The following is a 20955-nucleotide window of genomic DNA, read 5'->3' as shown; positions in this document are numbered from 1 at the left end:
TAATAATAATAATAATAATAATAATAATAATAATAATAATAATAATAATATATTAAATAGTAAGGCTCGAGGTGGAGTACATCTCTCAGCTATGGGCTGCAATGAGAATAATGCAGGGAGAAATTAGTCACCTTCTCTGTTTTGAGTTCATTGGAGGAAAGGCAGGATGTAAACTAATGCATAAATAATACATGCCTCTCTTCAAAACCAAAACAAAGGAACGGCTGATCTCTTTCTTTACGTCTCTCTTTCCCAGTATTTCTTCATAAGGAAACTGTATTTTTTTTCACATTTCAGCCTTGCTTGGCCTTGCCAGATCTCACATTGACCCCTTTCTGGGCATCCAAATATTAGCTCCCAAAGCATTTAAATTCTCTCTCTTTTGACTCTCTTTCTCCCAATCTGTTTGCCATAGGGTTGGCTAGAAATACAGAAGAGAGAGACATTGCTGCTGACTCATTTCGGAGCATTCGGCGCTGAGATTCTGAACATCTCCATTCTCCACCGGCTCCTTAGGAAAGCTTTCTTTGGCCGACGGGTTAAAGCTTCTCTTTTTCCCCTCCATCAGATATGAAAAATGCATTTTATGGCCAAACCAAGTGAGGACATTAGCTTGACTTTGAGCTTTTGTGCCGTATGTAGCTCAAGGCGTCTTCTTTCATTGGGCATTAAAGTCTACAAAAGGCTTGTTTAAGGGCAGTGATGGATTTGGGCACAAGCCAGGCAAGTTAAGTGAGCTGGCATAGCATAGCATGATTCTGAAGACCAGGGTTTGAATCCTAGCTCAGCCATGTAAACCCACTTGGGCAAGTCGTATTGCATTATTGACTGAGCATTGATGTCCGGTGGTTGTTAGCTGTAGAAAATAACTTGCCTGCTTAGGTTGGTTGGGATCTCATGAAAAACAATGCAACATGCAGCCAACTGCAAGTCTGAGTTTTGTAGCTGTTTGCTTACAAGGAAGGTTCAAGTGTGTATGCATGGGGCAACAATTGCTTTGGGAATATTCAGTTAAGGTTTGGAAGACTGATGTGTAAACTGACCCCATAGAAACTCACTCCATCCTCAAAACCTGTACTTCTTTGGAAAGAGATGGGTACAAACCGCTCTATTTTCTCTTAAATCCAGTTGTGACAGATATTGATGAGCATTCATGTGTTCATGTCCAAAATGTTCCCTCTTGTGGTCAAGAAGTGGAAAGACTACGGATGTTCCTCTTTGTATGCATTTGCTGTTGTTGGCTAGGCATGCTTGAGCTTAAACTGGTGCATGGATATCAAGAAACATCTACTGTTTTCATCATTTCTTCATTATCCTTTGAAAACCAGTTCCTGATGTTTTGGTGATAGTTGCTGCCTTTTTAATTCCTATTATTTCAATCAATCGATCAGTCAATCAGTTCTGTTGTTGTTGTTGTTGTTGTTGTTGTGTACACAGTTGTTTCCGACTTATGGCACCCTATATCATGGGGTTTTCTTGGCAAGGTTCTTCAGATTGGGTTTGCCATGGCCATCCTCTGAGGCTGAGAGAGTGTGACTTGCCCAAGATCACCCAGTTGTTCTTGCTGCCCTTTAATCTGGTTATGGTAAGGCCAGAAAGGGCTCTGGCCCTTCACCATGAAATCTCTTTGTTGTTGTTGTTGTTGTTGTTGTTGTTGTGTGCCTTCAAGTCATTTCCAACATATGGCGAACCTGAGACCATGGGGTTTTCTTGGCCAGATTTGTTCAGGGGACATTTGCCATTGCCATCCTCTGAGGCTGAGAGAGTGTGACTTGCCCAAGGTCACCCAGTGTGTTTCATGGCTGAGCTGGGAATCGAACCCCGGTCTCCAGAGCCATAGTCCAACACTCCAACCACTATGCCACTCTGGCTCTCATAAGGGTTTTCTCTTGGCACGTTTCTTCAGAGGGGGTTTGCTGTACACAGGCTGGAAACAGCACTTTGCTAAAGGCAGTCATTAGGCCAATTGCCAGCATTAATGCTGAGGTTGCTTTGTTTGCTACTCTGATTTTTCAGAACGTCGTTAATAGCATTACGTGGAGAATTCTGCTGGCCGTGCGCCATTCCTTCGTACAGCAAACCGGCTTTGCATGCCGGGCTCCCAGAGCGTTGCCTGTAGAGCATCCTACAGGTCTTCCTCATATTTTTATTCACTCTCATGTCAAAGCATGGAAGCACACCATCGTTTCTGGGTTGCTGAGGCATTTGTGTTACTGGCCAGTTGTACCAACGCTTGTAGCTTTTATCAGGTTGCAGAAGAAGATCTCCAAGACCACCTCATGCAAGCATCTCTCTCAAGGCTTGGAATCCTTTAAGGTCCAATGAAGCATAATGGTTCTGCGTTTGGGACTATGCTACAGCCATCCATTCATCTGTACCTGGACTTGCTGACAAGTTACTGAAGCCACCTTCCATAGCCATTGTGTGCCTGGTGGAGAGCTGGAGGAGAATGAAATTCAGCACAAAGAAATGTAAGGTATTGCACTTAGCGCGGAAAAATGAAATGCACACATATAGGATGGGGGACACCTGACTGAACAAGGCTTATACATGTGAAGGGGATCTAGGAGTCCAAGTAGACCACAAGTTGAACATGAGTCAACAGTGTGATGCGACAGCTAAAAAGGCCAATGTGATCCTAGGCTGCATCAATGGAACTATAGTGTCTAGATCAAGGGAAGTAATAGTGCCACTATATTCTGCTCTGGTCAGGCCCCACCTGGAATATTGCGTCCAGTTCAAAATTCAATTCAATTCAAAAAGGATGTTCTGAAACTGGAATGTATCCAAAGGAGGGCGGCTAAAAGGGTGAAGGGTCTATGAGGAATGACTTAGGGAGCTGGGGATGTTTAGCCTGGAGAAGAGAAGGTTAAGAGGTTATGTGATAGCCCTGTTTAAATATTTGAAGGGATGTCTATTGAGGAGGGAGCAAGCTTGTTTTCAGCTACTTCAGAGAACAGGACATGGAGCAATGGATGCAAGCTGCAGGAAAAGAGATTCCACCTCAACATTAGGAAGAACTTCATGACAGTAAGAGCTGTTTGGCAGTGGAAGACACTCCCTTGGAAAGTGGTGAAGTCTCCTTCTATGGAGGTCTTTAAACAGACAATGGCCATCTGCCAGGAATGCTTTGACTGAGAGTTCCTGCGTGGCAGAATGGGGTTGGACTGGATGTCCCTTGGGGTCTCTTCCAACTCTATGATTCTATTCTAAGTGCCTGGCTATGTCCTTGTAGCCAGATGCAAAATGAAAACACCATCCACTGAGGTCCTATGGGGTCTTCTAGAGGTGTCAGTAGATATCATTTTGTATCTGGTTATAGGGCCACATCCAGACACTTCTCCAGTCTCTCCCTTTCTTTGCCAGGCATGGAACGGCCATGTTGTTGAAGGAGCTGCAATGGTCATAGAATCATACAGTTGGAAGAAACCTCAAAGGCCATCAAACCCTGCAGAAATACACAGTCAAAGTACCCCCGAGAGATGGCCATCCAACCTCTGTTTAAAAACCTCCAAAGAGGAAGACTCCACCAGTCTCAAGGCAGCCTCTACAGTAAGTTTGGGGATGGCTTTGGTCAGTAGTTAGGGAATATCAACCTCTGCATTGACCCGAAAACAAGGACATGCAAGTGTAAGGTAGATGTACCCCTTGCGTATGCAACTAACAAGATGCCAGCTCTTGTGTGTGTGTTTTATAACAACCAAATAGCATCTCTTGTTTGCTCCCAGGCTGTGAGTTTCTCCCACAGTCATAAGAAGACGGAGGAATTAATTCTGTCTACGGGCCATTTGCAAAGCACAATGTTAATAATAAATAAACCTTTTGCTTTAGTACTTCGGTGGAGGTCTCAGCCATCTGGATGACAGGCTGTTCATCAACGGGATGAACAAAATGCGATCTAAGCATGCGCTTCTGAGCATGTGTGATTCTCCAAGGCAGCCATTGCAACATGAGAATGATAGGTTGTGATTAGCCCAAACTGGGTAAGATCAGGTACAAAGTCCCTCTGCAGGAGAACACTCTGGGATGAGAAAGTGTTTCCTTTGGTGTGTATGTATCTGCACAGGTGCATATATTTTCATTATTGTTGTGTGTCCTCAAATTCATTCTGATTTACGGCGACCCTAAGGTGAACCTATCATGGGGTTTTCTTGGCAAGATTTGTTGAGAGAAGGGTTCCCATTGTCTTCCTCTGAGGCTGGAAGAGTGTGACTTAGCCAAGGTCCCCCAATGGATTTCCATGGCGAAGTGGGGACTCGAACCCTGGCCTTTAGAGTCCTAGTCCAAAACCCAAAGCTGAACCAGCTTTGGATGCCAGTGTCCCAATTCCTGCAAGTCACGCTGCTCTGCTGAAGATGGCAAGGAGTTGGCTCTTACAGTTTGGAAGGTTGTTGGACATCAATGGATCCTAATGGGAAAATTGGCCATTCCGGTTCCCTGGAACGTAAAGGGCAGTTGACTGCCAAGGAAGAGGATGGGAATCAATTCCTCTTGATCAAATAGAGCTGGCGTCTTCTGTTGGCCAAAGGCACAAGAACTGCACTGACTGTTATTTGTAGCGAGAACAATAGACAGCAAGAGGACCTCAGGATGGGTTATAAATGCCTTCCAGTTGCTCATCCCTTGAGTCTGACCTTTCCCCATGGATTTTCACTTTTTCATTTATAAGCCTCATAGCTAGGCCTTTCTCTTTCTGTCTCCAGATCTCCTTTGTCTCCTGATGGGAGTCATTGGCTGCATCTGCGCTACAGAAATAATCCAGTTTGACATCATTTTAACTGCCGTGGCTCAATACTATGGAACCCTGGCATTTGGAGTTTGTCATGGCACCAGAGCTTGCTGTAGAGAAGGCTAAATGGCACACAAACTACAATTCCCAGGATTATTATTATCATAGCATTGGATCATGGCAGTTAAACTGGATTATTTCTGCAGTATGGATACAGCCATTCTGACAGACAAGAATTGTCTGGGAAGTGAGGGGAAAAGTCAGTAGGTATCTGGAAAATAAGGGCAGTTTGTGTTGTCACAAGGGATGGGCATACGCCAACCATAAACCACAATTGTGGGTTGCTAGGGTGCATCTAAACTGATGAAATTATGCAGTTGGACACCACTTGAAGTTTGCTCTCTCCATCCTATGGCATCCCACACACATAATAATAAAGAAGCATGGAAATCTAGATATACTTTTAGTTCCTCCTGGACTACTATATATACTCATATGTATAAGTCTAGAAACTTAGGTCAAAAAAGTGACCCCAAAACTCTGAGCCGACTTATCCATGGCTCAATGTAAGTGCTGTATCTTAACTCTTATTTAAAAGGAGAAAGCATCCCATGGCGAAAGGGAAGAGTATAATTTGTCCTTGACTTATACATGAGGTGGACTTATAGTTGAGTATATATGGTACTTCTGAGGTTAATGCACTATGCATTCTTGCTTAATATTTAATAGGAGGTGGCAGCCAGGGATGGACAGTTGAGTAGAGAAAAGCGATGCAAACCCAGCAGCCACTGAGAGCCAAGGTGATGTGGAATTAAACTCATTCCAATAAAACTGAGATGCAATAGTGGGCTTCTCCATTCTATTCAGTGCTCAAGGCATGGGATGCGCTACCAGTGGCATAAATCCCTTTTAGCTCCAGGCAGTGATTGTTCATCATCTCTCCAGCTTGTGCTGCATGGCACCTGATTCATAGCAAGCATCCCAGCCCCAGTGTTGCCTCCTCACTACCACGATAAATCTACAAGGAAGGATTGTTCCACTGTGTGGCTGTATGCAGGGGGGCAGTGCATGGTCTGAAGCTGGGAGATGGAAGATGGTACATGCCTCCAGCTCCTCTGTGCCCAAACTGCATTCAGAGCAAAGGATTGCCATGAGTGAAAGAAGACCACCGAGTTCTTGTCGGGAGGGAAAGTGAAGGCAGATCTCCTTCAGTCTTCCCAAAATTATATATATGTAAAAAAGGGAGGCTCACAGGATGGCTAGAGCGAAGCTGAAGAAGTCGCCTTCGGACAGCAATGCCCACCAGAAGAGCATCCCACCTTTGGCCACGACGGAAGACGTCCCGGGGGTCAGCCCCCTGTTGCCCGCTCGAAGGATGGGGTCCTTAGGGAGCGAAACTGGACACAGGTACTGCAGTGGCTGCATGCCATGCTATGGAGATGCTCAGCGTCGTTGTGGACTTAGCCTGGCAGGAGAGGCCCCAAAATTTGCCGAGGAAAGATTTTGGGGGAGAATTGGATTCCCTCTTGGGTAACCCCACACCTAAGCTGTCTATTTTTTCTTATATATGTGTGTGCGTTTGTTCATTTGGAGAATTGTCAGTTAAGATCTTATTAACCAAACACTCCCTTGGGAGGAAACCCATGGCCCAACCAACCCATGCATGTCAGTGGGTTTGAAATCCTGAGGCTTCAGCCCTCTTACGTTGCAGGGTGTATCTTTAATCTGTGCAGTATAAAGCCTTCACCATCCTTTCCCTTTTGCAGAGGAAGAGGGTTTACCCATCTTATTCCCTTTATGCACCATTTTTTGGAAACAGGATTGGGAGCGGCAGGAGCCCACATTTGGGGAATGGATCCTTTTCATAGAAGATCTCTTTCTCTCCTCTCTGCCTGTCTTATGCATTCCAGGATTGGAAAGACAAAACAAAGCAATAATACTGCAGCTGTCTTTGGGATGCACACACGACATGCAGAGAGGAGAAGAGGGGAGGGGGCGCCTGTTCTTCGAAATCGGCATGTGGCTTTGTGTATTTCCCATGGAATCGTGTCTGAGTGACCCCAGCAATGCAGATAACCTGAATAAACCTTTCCCCCTCCCTCCTCCTCCCATTTCTCTTCCTTCTCTCTGATCCTTTCTTATGTTCCTCCCCGCCACCTCTCCATCAGCATGCTCTGTCGGTCTCTCCCTTCTGCAAATTGTTTCTACCACCTCCATGAAAGATGTACTGCATATTTGCTTGGTGTTCTTGTTCCCCGACTGGAAGTGTTGATGTCAACAGACGGTGTAAAACAAAAAGGTGGGGAGGACTTGTTTAACTGAGTCAGGATGCACTTTGAGGGAGGTAGCAAGGGGTGAAGGGGGTGGAATAAGGTGGAAATCCTATCATATTTCATCGGATGGCTTGAGAACATGAAGGGAAACAAATAATACGTTGCACACATCCCCAAAGAGCAAATGCTGAAATTGTAGGGGCATTTTACAAGAGTTGTCCAACTGGGTACTTGTTTGGACCTCTGATGAAGGGTCTTGAGTTTGCTGGTGACCTCTTTCAATGGACAAGTGGAAAATACAAGATTGGGTACCAAACTTGTCACTTTCTTCATTTGAAAGCTGTGCCCTATGGTTGTTACAGTGATTCCCAAACTTGGGTCCTCAGGTGTTTTGGACTTCAGCTCCCAGAAGACCCAACCACCTTGGCCAATGGTTTGGGATTCTGGGAGCTGGAGTCCAAAACACCCAGAAGGCCAGATTTTGGAAATCACTGCTGTAGCTGGAAAGCTTTAGAAGATGCATTGAATCGTCCCCCCACAAGTCCTCTTCTCACTGTCCCAAACTCCTACCATAGAAGCCTTCACATGACTATCTATGTGGAGAAAGGAGCTTTGGGTGGGAAGATGGATCTGCAACACTTTCACCCTCAACTTTCCAATCATTTCCATACCCATGGAAAAGAGGGGTTTTATCTTACCACTGAGCCCTATTGTCATGTTGTGGTTCCACATGTGTCTATCTATTTCTTCTGATTTACATAGTCAAAGGCAGGCAGCCCCTGTAGATCACATTCCTTTTAACATTCCTGGGTCAAAGATCATCTCAGGGATCAGGTAGAGCCACAGGCCCCTGTCCAACACAGGCTCTTCATTGGGTTCCTTCCAGCTAAGCATTTCTTCTCATGTCACAATGGGTTGCAAGGGTTATAAATGGTCTAGGAGTGTTGCCTGATTCACTCCATGGATAGATTATATCACCTGGCGCCTTTGCTCTTGCCTAGTGATGTAGACTATCACCGAGATGGGAGAAATTAGATAGGGAGAGGTATTTCCCCCTCTATCACAATTGTAGCACCTGCCGGCATTCACTGAAGCGGAATGATGGGGGCGATTTATAGAATCTTAGAGTTGGAAGAGCCTTCAAGGGCCATCTAGAGTTGGAAGAGCCTTCGAGGCCCACTCCCATGAAGGCTATATATAATTACAGCACTTCCAAAAGAGGTCTAACCAACCTCTGTTTGGAGACCTCCTCCAAAGATGGAGAGACCACCCCCACCTTCCAAGGTAGTCTGTTCTGCTCTTGAACACCTCTTACAGTCAAAAAGTTCCTCCTAATGTTTAGGTGGAGTCTCCTGATTTCTAATTTGAATCCACCGGTTCGTGTTCTAGTCTCTGGAGCAGCAGAAAGCAAGACCATGGCATCATCTACATGACATCCCTTCGGATATTGAAAGATGGCCACCATGACATCTCTCGCTGTCCTCTCTTCTCCAATATGTAAAGAGATCTTGAAGCACCTTTGAGGCTAACTGTAAGCAAGAGGTTGCCAGCATGTGCTTTGATAGACTTAAGTCTACTTCCTCAGATGTCCTAAGTCATTCCTCATAAGGCATTTAGCAGAGAGGGAAAGCTGCCAATTCTGGATGGCCTTAAAAGGGGTTTAGACAAATTGGTGAAGGACATCAATAGTTACCAGATTTGACCTGATGTATATATTCCCTCCAGTACCAGAATTGGAAGTCTTTGTATACTTGTGGCTGATCAGCATGCATGAGATGGTATTGCCCTCCTGTCTTGGCTGTGAGCTTCTATAGGAATTTAGACTTGGTCTAAGCCTGCTTAGCTCACCTTACCTGAAGTAAGAAGTAATTCTTACCATCTGGGACATTTTGCCACCAATAGCTCAATCTTGTGCCTGTCTGCTGAAGTATAAAACTTGCTTTATTATCTAGGGCTCAGAGGAGATGTGTGTAGGGTAGATGAATGTGTTAATACATTTTGATAAGTGATCTCAATGACAGCCAGTGTGAACTAGTGGTCTGGATGTTGGACTAGGACTTGAGACCTCAGCTTCAGAAGAAGGCGGTGGTAAACCCTGTCTGAAGAAATTGTCCTATGATAGATTCACTTTTGGGTTAGCCTAAGTTGGAAATGACATGAAAACACACAACAACAGCAAGTGATCTGAGGATGTTTTTGGGTTGACATGGGAACTCCCATTAGCTACATTGGCCTAAGGTTGGAGGTTATCTATCTCTGGTGAATGGCATAAAGTCTGGAGATGTTCATTGTTTTGCTTTGAATCTCTGTGTCCATACTATTGTGTTGAGTTAAGGTTGCACATCTTTGTGTTTTCCTAAGAGGCTTCTCGACTTTAACAGCTATATATCAGGCCGGTATAACATGGTCCTGTCCCAGCTACAAAAAGCCGTCTCTGTTGAATTTGGCCCGTCCAGAACGGTGAGAAATTCTTTTTAAAATTAAGAACTTACCAAAATCTTCAGGTTTTCCCATAATACTTTTCATTTGAAGTTCTCTTTTTAATTCCCCTCCCATTTTCTAAAAGGGAATGTAGTGTGATGTGGTTGGAGACAGAAAAGGTGCTACGCAAACATATTTCTGTGTAGCTATTCCTTCCCAGAAATATTATTTTCTGCATTGAAAATGCTATTTGCTCTGCAGGGAAGGATGCTTTTTTGTGTGTGTGCAAAACCACAAACAGGTATTGGAAAGTGTGCATTAGAATCCACAGACCAAAGAAGAGACACTTCTTTAGGTGCTTATCGATGGCTGTGATTTATTATTTAAGAAGGTTTTATTATTATTATCCTGATTTGTAAAAAGCCCAAGACGTTCCGGCCTTTATATATTGTTTGGCCCCTTTTTAACCAACTCCAGACATTTTAACCAACTCCAGACATTTCTGTTGATGGTTTGAATGCATAGTCCCTCAAGAAGGCCTAAGAAAAACAAACTGAGATAATAATATAACATTACAAACGAATACATTGCAACCATCAATAAGCATGGGAAGACTTGTTTCTTCTCTTACTTGCAACCTTATGTTAACCATCACCTTAAAGAAAGTCCTTATTTACGGTACTAAGCCCATCACTTAAATGTGCTTAGTATTCCAATAAATCCCGCAGTAAGCCTACCATCAATCCTGTGGTTGTTATAGTAATATAAAATAGAATTATAACTTTTGACCCACGGCCAAATGAGTGCTGGGAAAAAAGAGAAAGCTTCTTCCGTGGCATCGTTCAAACGGAAAGTCATTGAGCCTGCAAAGGAATCCATTAATTGTGTTAACATGGTCACCATTTTCTTTGGGGCCTCCTCCTTTGGTACATGTGTGCGAAACATATCCCATGCTAATAGGGATGGTTGCTTTCTTTTCCGTCTCTGGTTGTCTAACCCACACGTCGCACAACAACAATGTAGTTCCCCCCTCATCCATCCGGACTTTAGGGTGAGCACAAACAGTTAGGCCTTCCTTTGCTTTGCCCTTTATATCTATTGTGGTGTCTGTATGTGTGTGTGTGTGTGTGTGTGTATTGTTCAGGCTTATCAGCTTATGGTGACTGCATAAGAAGCTATGGGGAGTGTAACTGATCCAGCGCAAACTGACAGTGCCTTCATTCTGCATTGACCGAGGCCTGTCTGCACTGCAGGAATAAAGCACTTTGATGCAACTTTAAATGCCATGATGATACAGTGTAGTTTTGCAATTTCAGGATTCCATAGGATGGAGCCATGACTGTTAAAGTGGTGTCAAACTGTTTTATTTCTTGGTTCACTCACCACTATGTTGTTGTATAGCTCAAACTCATGGTTTTATGCAATGTTGTCATGCTTTCCATGTGATTCCCTGACTGGTTGGAAAGGAGTAGTGTTGCAAATACAGCATCTGTAGTGCAAAGAGAAGCAACAGTGGCTGCAAAGAGCCACAAAAAGGAGGAAGATGAGTTTCATTTGAGGAGGGACCAATGATAAACCTGTCTCCGAGACCCAGACGCTGTGACTCCTATACCCAGGGGAGTCATTTATCCAAGGTATCAGTGCTTTCTCTCTCTCTTTTTTGCCCACAAACGTTTGGCGACTATCTGGAGATCAGGTGCACAAGGCAATTAATAATGTTATAATTGCAAAATCCCAGAGAGAGAAAGTGAACACATCACGAGGATAAAGGCTTTGTGTCATGTTCTCTGCGAGGCAGTGAAAGAACTACACCCCTTTGGGGTAATGGCTAAGGGCAGAACAAGGTTATCTTTGCACAAACAATTTACTTCATGTCATATTTTTATCTTCGGCTTTTTCATTGCTTTGGGTTAGGTTAGCCCGACACTGCTAAAAAGTGGTCTATCTCTCTCCTTTGCATGCGGAAACCAGCTTCCTATGTTGGTCTGTAACTTCTGGCTGCTGTTGGAAAGCAACAGCAATAAGCCAGGGGCTATCATAGTCTTTAGATAGTTCATTATGTAATTAATTACAAACAACTCAAAGTAACTGGTTACTATTAGTGCTGCTAAGACTTTTCTTTTTTTGCAAACAATTTTGCAATTTTGCAAACAATTGTGCAAATTTGACCACAAAATGTTGGCTGGAATTCTGTTGCTGTCATCCACAGTTTTGGGAGCCAGCTTGTTAGGATGGTTTGAGTCTTGGACTAGGAATCCAGGGGACCAGGGTTAAAATCCCTGCTCAACCGTGGGAATCCTTGGTGCGACTGTGGGCAAGCCACACTCTCTCAGCCTTAGAGGTTGGCAATGGCAACCCTCCTTTCATGGAAATTAGTTGCTTGTCAGTGTGCCCATGACTCCCTCCTGTGTACAGTTTATCTCCCTCTGTGTGCAATACAGTTTTGCATCTGTCTGAGTATTATTTTAATTTCCTCTCCCTTGGTACTGCTATCACCTTTCTAAATCGAGCGCTTTGTGTGGGACTGGAGTCCTCCAGATGCCTTGCAATTGCTCAGCCTCTCGCTGATGAATTTCAGATGGAGGGTATCATAGATTAGAAAAACACACTCAGTGGGAAAGATGGAGCGTGATTTGGAGTTTGACTCCTGGAGACATTTTTCATCATTTCAAGGATCGTTTTATTTTAGGGGAGCAGATTTTTTTATTTGGGACGGTGGCCAACCTCTTCGTTTTGCCTCTCCGGTTGCGACAACCTGACATAAGGATCCAGAAAGTGCTCCGTTTAGAGACCAAAATCCCATTCCATCTAAACATTCCTCAGGTCTGTCTTTATATCGCCAGATTTAATGAGCGGTTTTAAAAATAGCCGCTCTTAAGGGTGGATGAACCTGTCCATGTTGGTTATCCATTTCGCCAATCTTCAGCATGTTCCAGCCTATTCCTTCATCGCTGTGTGCCTTTTTTAAAGTGTCCATCCTAAAATGTGCATCTGTGTTGCCAATTCTCCCAAATGGAAGATATCTGGAAGTGTTTTAAGTTTAAATAAAACAGTTGCCCTTTACATTAAACTCATTTAATTCCATTTATTGACGGCGACCACACTAGTCAATCTATGGACATTCTACATAGACTTACAGGAGGAACAAACTCTAGGAAAGCCTTATGTAGATCCCTGGGTTGGAATGACACTCTTGACAACAACCGTATATTTATTTATTGTTCCTCGATTCAAAAATGCAAAACACCGATTAAAATGTCGGCGTTCCGTCATGGATTTGTAGGACGAGACGGATTTCTGTGGGCATCCTTTAAAATTGCCTTTCGGGGTGTGCGCCGTCTCTTTATAATTGCTTTCTGCCCTGTTTTCTTGGCCACTGAGTTGTTGTTCCCATTTGCTCCTTTAAAAGAAAACCCAGATGTTTAATTAACCATAGAATGATTAGTGTGGGGTTTAATTGACAACGTTTGTTTATGTTTTTAATGGAGCTAATTCACTTTTTGTTATCAACAGAAGGAGGGGAGTTAAGTCACCGCAATGGTCCATTGAGGACATGGCACACCAAAAGGGCCGAAACTTTACTAGAGGTGTAGTGCAAGTGCTGAAAGCCAGCATTGGATATTGGTTTGAGTGTTGGGCTCTGGCTCTGGAGATCAGGGTTCGAATCCCCAAGGAAATCCACTGAGACACTTTTTGAGCAAGTTACACTCTCTCAGTCCCAGAAAACCCTGTCATAGGGTCACCATAAGTCAGAAACGACTTGAAGCCATGCAACGCCAACAAAGCAGAAATGCTAGTTTTCCATGTGCTAGATTCTTCCCTAGTCTTGAGTTCCATAGGGGCATATGTTCCTTTCCATAATGGCATCACAACATTTGCACAATGCTGGGTTGTCTGACCCACTGTGTTTATTTTATCCTGCCTTGTGGGGTTTGCAATGGCCTTTTCTGCATTCTAGTTTTAATGGAGAGCTTTCCGAATCAGTTCATAACTCGACTCCATTCTCTTTTCCCTTTGGCTACATTGCTAGGGAGGCTCTTTTTGCTAAGAAGCAAGCAAATTCTATTCACGACACGATCCCAGGACTGGTTTGGATGTGTTTTTCCTTTTTTGTGACTTGCACAGCAGTATTTGCAAGGCCATGCCATACTCTTCCAAAGAGTGCTTGAGATGTTAATGTTTTTGCATTGCTCTTGCCATCAAGGCCAAAAGCCACTGGCACATTAATAAGCCTTTTCTTTAAGGGAAGGAAACATTCTGCATCAAGGGGCTGCGTTTTTAACCCAAGGGATATTATTAGTGATTTCCACAGCAAAAAAGAAAAGGAGACCGTGTGTTCGGTCAGCACCTCTCGCAAGGGCATTGTAGGGAAGTGCTTTCCAGGCCATAAATTTGGTTGACTATATCCTTGTGCCAAATGCCGCCTGGAGAAAGTGTCTATGGGAGGATTGACAACTGGGCCACTGCAACAAAATATTGCAGCATGGAGTGCTTCTTTGCAGGGTTCCTGCCACACAGTTACACTGCTTTCCACTATATTCCTTCCCTTCCCTCTACAAAGTGTCAGAGCCAGTTGGTGGAGTGGTTTGAGAGTCGGACTAGTGCTCTGGAGGCTGGGGTTCAAATCCTTGCTCCTCCAAGGAAACCTATCGGGTGAGTCACACTCTCTCAGCCTCCGAGGAAGGCAAAGGCAATGCCCTCTGAACAAACCTTGCCAAGAAAACCCTGTGATAGGGTCACCATAAATTGGGCATTATGAAACTATTCAATCTTAATTCCTTCAGATGTAAGTCTGATGTAAGTCCTCAAGTGATTTCTAGTCCCTGTTATTTTTGCTTCCTTCCTCCAAGATTATATCTCTATCTATAGATATAGATATAGATATATTGGGAGGTGTTTTTGATAGGCAGCAACGTTTCCTGAAATGCTTGGCGATTTTACCAATCCCTAACTAGTCACCATTTCTGACTGAGGGACTATAAACCTTCTTCCCGTTGTAAACATGGCTTGTTGTCTGCCACAGAGGTGTATAATTCTGCGTAAATGGAGGAATTCCCAACAGAGGGATGAATAATCCATGCGAAATCTGAGACGGTGCATTGCCAAGTTTATTTGCCTTTTGAATGGTACATCAGAGGCCCATCCTGGATTGCAAAACAACAACAACAACCATCAATTCTGAGGATAAAGACCGATGTAGGCCTGCACTACACCTTGAAAGTGTGATTTCGTTTGTGGGAATAATCCTTCCAGCGTAACTATTCCATATTTTGGTTCTGTCCATATAATAACCATGGCTAGTGTGTGTCAAGTGGTGGCCAGGTTTGGGGTGGATTAGCCTCTTTGTACTTAGCTTGTCTTCTATGGAGGCTGCATTCGCACTGCAGAAATAATCTAGTTTAACTACCATTGCTCAATGCTATGGCATCTTGGGAACTGTAGTTTGTCATGGCACCAGAGCTCTCTGACAGAGAAGGTTAGATGTCTCGCCAGACTACAGTTCCCAAAATGGTACAGCATTGAGCCAAGGCAGTTAAAGTGGTGCAGAACTGGATTATTTCTGCAGTGTAGATACAGCCTTGCTGTGTCACAGGGGTGCTAAGCAACCCCTTTACTAAACTGCAAAGATGCATAACGGGACACAGCCAAGAGTGCCTGATGCGCAATGGTGCCCTGTTTCGTTTTTAGTCCCATGGCGACCCCAGCCAATCAGGGACCATGTTGTGACACTCATATAGTAATATTATGGTCCTGTGAGCCTACCTATGTGCATTGATAGCCTAACCCAAGGAGGTTGTATAACAGGTGCGTTGATAGCCTAATCCAAGGAGGTTGTATGATGTGTGTATTGATAGCCTAATCCAAGGAGGCTATGGCCTGTTACAGACTGCCAAAATAAAGCTGCTTCGGGTCTCTTTGGAGGTATGCTGTTTAAATGATGCATGCATCCTAAGAATCCGGAAGCTGCACCAAAGCTGCCCTCCAGTGCTTAGGAATGGAGTGTGGCTTTGGTGCAACCTCCGAACTCTTAGGACCCATGCATCATTTAAATAGCGTACCTCCAAAGAGACCCGAAGCAGCTTTATTTTGGCAGTCTGTAACAGGCCACTATGATTTGCACATGCAGTCTAACATGTCAAGTGGGAAAAGTGTGTGTGGATCACAATATCCTGGGTTGCTGGGAACTTTGCCTGTTTCATTCTGCGCCTCTTAGAGAAGGAACGTCACAGGGTTTCTTTGATCCTTCCTGCAAAAGAACGATTTGCCCATTTCCTTTAGCTCTCTCAAGCATTTCTCTCGCTGCCAAGTGAGCCCTTTAGTCTCTCTGATGTAAATTCCCTCGGAGCACATGCCCCTGTTCCGAACTGCTGACCTGCACACTTTCAAAGTTAATGCCTTTGCTGTTAGGAAATTGCTTTCGTTGTGGCAAGACATTACGATAATGGTAGACGCATGCATTTGGCAATTTTTGTTGTTGTTAAATTATTTGCACCACAGTTGCTGTGGAATAACGGTAGTAATCTGGGAAACAGATCAGGCTGCAAGAGATGAGTTTCGATGGAGATGATTGCTCAAAGCGTACACAATTTTTAGGCTGTTTCTTGAACGAACGGAATTAAAGATGCCTCTCCAGCAAGGGCTGGCATATTGGTTTGCTCCTTTAAAGTCTGGAATGAAGCCCAAAGCAGATTTATTGCATATCGAATATAGAAGTCACTGGTCATCACTGAGCTTGATTCAATAAGAAAACAGAATTGTTGTTGTTGTGCACCTTCATATAATTTCTGATTTACGGTGACCCTAAGGCAAGCCTATCATGCAGTTTCCTTGGCAAGGTTTGTTCAGAGGGGTTTTATCATTGCCTTCTTCTGGGGCTGAGAGTGTGTGTGACTTGCCCAGGATCATCCAATGGCCTCAGCCAAGCGGGGAAGGCCAAGTGGAGATTCGAACCCTGGTCCAACACTCAAACCACTACATCAAGCTGGTTCTTTACTTTTCTCTTTATTCAGCCTTGTATCTGGTAGCAACAAAGGCTCCGGCTGGAACTTCAGACCATCAGACAAACTCTGGGCAGCCAACTTGCAGACAAAATGAAGCAGCAGGCAGACTGGAATAAAGTGCACGGATTTATTATGTTTTGCCAATTCTTTGGGGAGCCAGCAGTGGGTTGCCATTCTGTTAGCTTCATTTGTGGAAAGGAACAGCTGCGGCTTGAGCCTGGGAGCCACGGGTTTTGGAGTTGCAGCTTGCAAATTTAGTGGACTGGGAAGATTCAGGCTGAGAGAGCCGATGCCTGCTGATGCCATGCCCTTTGAAAGCAACAGAAGATGCTCAATATTTAACATATCGAGTACATCCCCCCAAAAGAAATAGTCTAAAATATAATTGCCAATTGGTTTTGCAAAAGCCATCCCAAGTGAATGGTTTAATATAAAAACCTTGATTTTTGTCATTTGATATAAGAGACACCATTTTACTATGCCACTGTATTTAATGGGATTTGAGCATCCATGGATTTTGGAACCAAATCCCAGCGGATACCGAGGGCCCACTGTATTTTAAACAATATTGACCCTTTCGGATCTGCTTTTTACTTTGTTGACTAGTTTAGTCTTAGTCTTTTAAAGTTATTGTAGTTATTGATAATATTTTAAATGCCCTGGATATCTTTGGATGCATTGAAATTTAGATTTGGATTTAATCAATTTAAATAAACAAATGGGATTCAGTAGAAATGTGCCTTCTGAACATATACTGTATTTCTATATCTTTCTCTTTTTAAATAACTGTGGAATACGTCCTTTGGCGAGGAGTTTTCCAACCAAGGTGCCACTGTAGACATATCCCTATTACCAACCCAACCTTGCAAGGTCTTGGGACATGCAACAAATGCCTATGCTGAGGACCTCAGATTTTGGTAACGCTCATACAGCAAGAGGGGTCTTTGAGATACCCTGGCCCCACATTATTTAGGACTTTGTGAGCCAAAACCAGCACCTTGAATGGAGTTTGCAACCATATTGGAAGCCAGTGCAGTTCTAGTAAGACCGGCGTTATGTGCTTTCTAAAATGCACACTTGACACCAGTCTGGCGGCTGCGTTTTGAACTAGCTTCACCTTCCAAGGGCAGCCCCACTTAAGACTGCATTATAGTAGTCTAACTGGGAGGTAGCTAAGGCTTGAACCATTGTGGCTTTTCTCGGGAAAGGGCACAATTGGTGAACCACTCAAAGTTGGGCATAGGCACTCCTGGCCATTGCCTTCCAAGAGCACTTGCAAGCTATGAACTTGATCTTTCAGATAGAGAGCAATCTCATCCAGAACAGGCGGAGATCCCAAGCCTGGGTTGGTTTTCCTACTGACCAGCAGCACTTGCAACTTGTTGGTATTGAGCCTCAGTTTATGAAACCCTACCTAGACTTCCACAGCCTCCTTGGCATCAGTTGCAAAAGAGGGATATTGCTGGCTGGGTCTTTGAATATACGAAAATGGAAACGAGGGCTAGAAGATTTGAAAACCTGATACGGCAACCTTCAGAGCAGCACGAACCTGTTGGGAAGATAAGGCGCTTTTCATAATTCAATTAAATTCCCATTTCCCTTTGTTACAGTTAGAGGTTCCTAGGGATTTTGGAAAAACCTAGCCCCTGGCTTCAGTCGGATAAGCTGCGAGATAAGTAAAAATGGAGATGAAGATGACAAGGAGCAAAGAAGTGGAGAAGGCGGGTGGCATTTTGGGCAGGGATTTACAGTCATTATTTTTTCAAAAATGTTGCTGTTGTTATTTGTGAGAAAGTTTCCTTTGACTTATGGTGACCCTATAAAGGAGAGACCAACAAATCTGCTCAAGTCTTGCAAGGTCAGGGCTGAAGTCTTTCTCTTTTCCTACTGCTTTCCATTTTACAGAGCATTATCACCCTTTCTGGTGGATCATGTCATTTCATAGGACCAAAGTATATGTTCAAAGTAGTTATTTTGGTGTCTAGGGAGAGTTCGGGTTCAGTTTGCTCTTCTTCTTCTTGTTTCCGACTTACGCTATAACATGTCCTGGCTTTTAATTTTGCTTTTGCAAAGCTGTCTGGATGAAAGCAAAGGTAGAAAAAGCTCTTCTTTTTTATTCCATCTTAACAACCACAGAGTAAAGAAAAGCCTGCTCTACATTTGTGGTCACTTCTTTCCAGAATAAATGGGAGACATTGTTCTTTGGGGTTTTGTTTTGTTTTGTTTTACCACTGCTTTCCTTTCTGCAATGCATTTGCAAAAAATAATAATATTCTTTGCATTCACAATAAAACACTCTTTTAGGGGTAAAATATCAAATGCAAAGGGCTCTTAGGAATTTGGGTTCTTTGAAGATCACACTCCTTTCCAAAAATTGCTTTTTGAACTCGGCTTTTCGCTTTCAGAGGCAGTTGCCAATGTCCATTAGGAACCATTTCAGGGGCAAAGACGCCTTTCATCTATCCAACGGTCTGTTTTCAACAGAGATTTTTCTCCAAGCTCCGGCTTGATATTGATTTAATTCTTTGATAAAACAATCTAACCATGCAGCAATTTATCATCATGTGTAAAATCTAGGGATGCCTTCCTTTCCCTTATCCTCCCCCCTTTATATTTCTAGGAAAGAGCTTTTGGGGGCGTTTGGGGTCATTTAGCAGTAAAGATGCTGAACTAATTTGGGGGACAAAACGTCATGTAAAATCCATTATTGATGGGCCAGCAATAAGAATATTCTGGTTGCGTTTCACTTCTGGTTGCGGCTGTCACTGGATCCAGCACCATTAAAGTTTGGACTAAAACTCAGAATGGATTTCCTGGCCCACTGCCCTGAAACCAATGCTGTTGTATCCAGATACCTGGCTGTTAGCATTTGGTTTGTCCCCAGTCTTGTTTTTATCAACAAGATGCCCTCGGGTCTTTGTTCGAGCGCCTTCCTACTTGGCATTCTGCAGAGCTCAGGGCCGTGGGCAGCCTGCCAGTCTGTGAAACACAGCCTTCGCTGGAAACAAGATTACAGAGATGTAATGGCCAATCCACCTCTTTCCGTCCCACCTTTCCTCCGCACCCCTTGCTGTCAAGGTGGCAATTTTCAATTTGGACATCTCCTCCCATGAACTGTTTGAGCAGTTCGTATTTCACACGCACACACATACTCAAGCCTTGCATAATGGCTCTGAATCTGTCGGCTGCTTTTTAATTTTCATTCATCGCTTTGCTGCTGGGGAATCCCCCGTGGCTGAATTAGGCTTTAATAACTCAAAATGGTGGCTGGAGTGCACTGTGTTCAGAGAATCACTTAATAGGTCTCTGGATTTGCTGGATTTTGATGGAGAGAGCTTTGGACTAGCTGCGCAAGGCAGTTTGGGAATCCAAAGAAATGCTCCGCCGTCCAACGAAAGGAGGTCATTTTTTCACATGTTTAATCTTGCAAGCATGGTACAATGATCTGAGCATTCGACTAGGACACTGGGAGACCAGGGTTTGAATCCTGGCTTGGCCATGGAAACCCATTGGGTGATCTTAGGCAAGTCACATTCTCTCAGCCTCAGATGGCAATGGCAAACCCCCTTTGAAGGCACTTGCCAAGGAAACCCTATGGCCTTAGGGTCACCATAGGATGGAAATGGGTTGAACGCATACAACAACAACAAATACAAGAAACATGAACATGAACCGGATATAGACTTATTTGTACATTCCCAGTGACAGTGAATGGCTGCTATCCATTATCCCCTCAGTGTAGCATAAATAGGCTCACATATTGAAATAGCAACACTGTGCAACACATGACAATTGCTAGATGCCATTCTGCAATGAACGGAACGCGATGTACAACCGCAGTGCAAAGATGTAGGCGGCGCAACTGCAGTGCAAAGGCTAGATTACACAACCAGAATGCAGAGTACAGGATGCAATGCACAATATATGATATAGTGCAAAGTACAATATAGGCTGCACAGCCACAACACTTAATACACAACATGCGATTTGCAAAAGGCAAAGCACAACTGAGCATGCTGTCTGCACAACTCCACCTCTGCCACGATAAACACAATAGATTTTAAAAACATGCCTCTGAGGAAGTAGGCTCTGTTCTACGAAAACTCATGCTACCAACAGTCTCAAAGGTGCTACATGTCCCCTTTGTACACTTATTAGTCATGCGTGTGTAACTATTAGCCAATGTAGAATACTGGTGCATATTTTTGAGTGCATGTGAATCATAAAACCAGACTGCAGCCTTTGGAGAAGTGTAAAATCTGATGGGTAGCTATGTTCTGATTTTTGTGTTAATTTTGGAGGTATGGATTGGCTCCATTTGTACTGGAGTCCACCAAAACTGCATTTCTCAGACATCCCTATTTGCCATGTTAGTCCCCAAACTCTGCATCTACACTTTAGAAATAATGGGGTTTGACACCACTTTAAGTGCTGAGGTTCTGTCTTATGAAACCCTGGGGTTTGTTGTTTTGCAAGGTCTTTGGCCTTCTCTGCCAAAGAGTGTGATGAGCCAGCATGGCACAGTGTTTGA

General features: G+C 43.8%; 1 protein-coding gene across 11 annotated transcripts in view; it reads left to right on the top strand.

The window, feature by feature from the left end:
* Nucleotides 1–20955, top strand: part of KCNT1 (potassium sodium-activated channel subfamily T member 1) — an 88783-nt gene that overhangs the window by 27875 nt on the left and 39953 nt on the right. For 3 of the 11 annotated variants that reach the window (XM_042479685.1, XM_042479686.1, XM_042479684.1), the window contains exon 1: nt 5854–6136. The exons of 5 other annotated variants lie outside the window; for them this stretch is intronic. In XM_042479685.1, coding sequence (XP_042335619.1) covers nt 5985–6136 — 152 coding nt within the window. In that variant the 5' untranslated portion in view covers nt 5854–5984. Of the gene's footprint in view, nt 1–5853; nt 6137–6197; nt 6260–14461; nt 14620–16030; nt 16075–20955 lie in introns of those variants that run through there. 3 more of the 11 variants (XM_042479689.1, XM_042479690.1, XM_042479688.1) reach the window with 3 other exon arrangements.

Source organism: Sceloporus undulatus, chromosome 7, assembly GCF_019175285.1.
Source record: "Sceloporus undulatus isolate JIND9_A2432 ecotype Alabama chromosome 7, SceUnd_v1.1, whole genome shotgun sequence".
In the NCBI taxonomy this organism is placed as follows: domain Eukaryota; kingdom Metazoa; phylum Chordata; class Lepidosauria; order Squamata; family Phrynosomatidae; genus Sceloporus; species Sceloporus undulatus.
This window is presented reverse-complemented; position numbering and strand designations above follow the sequence as displayed.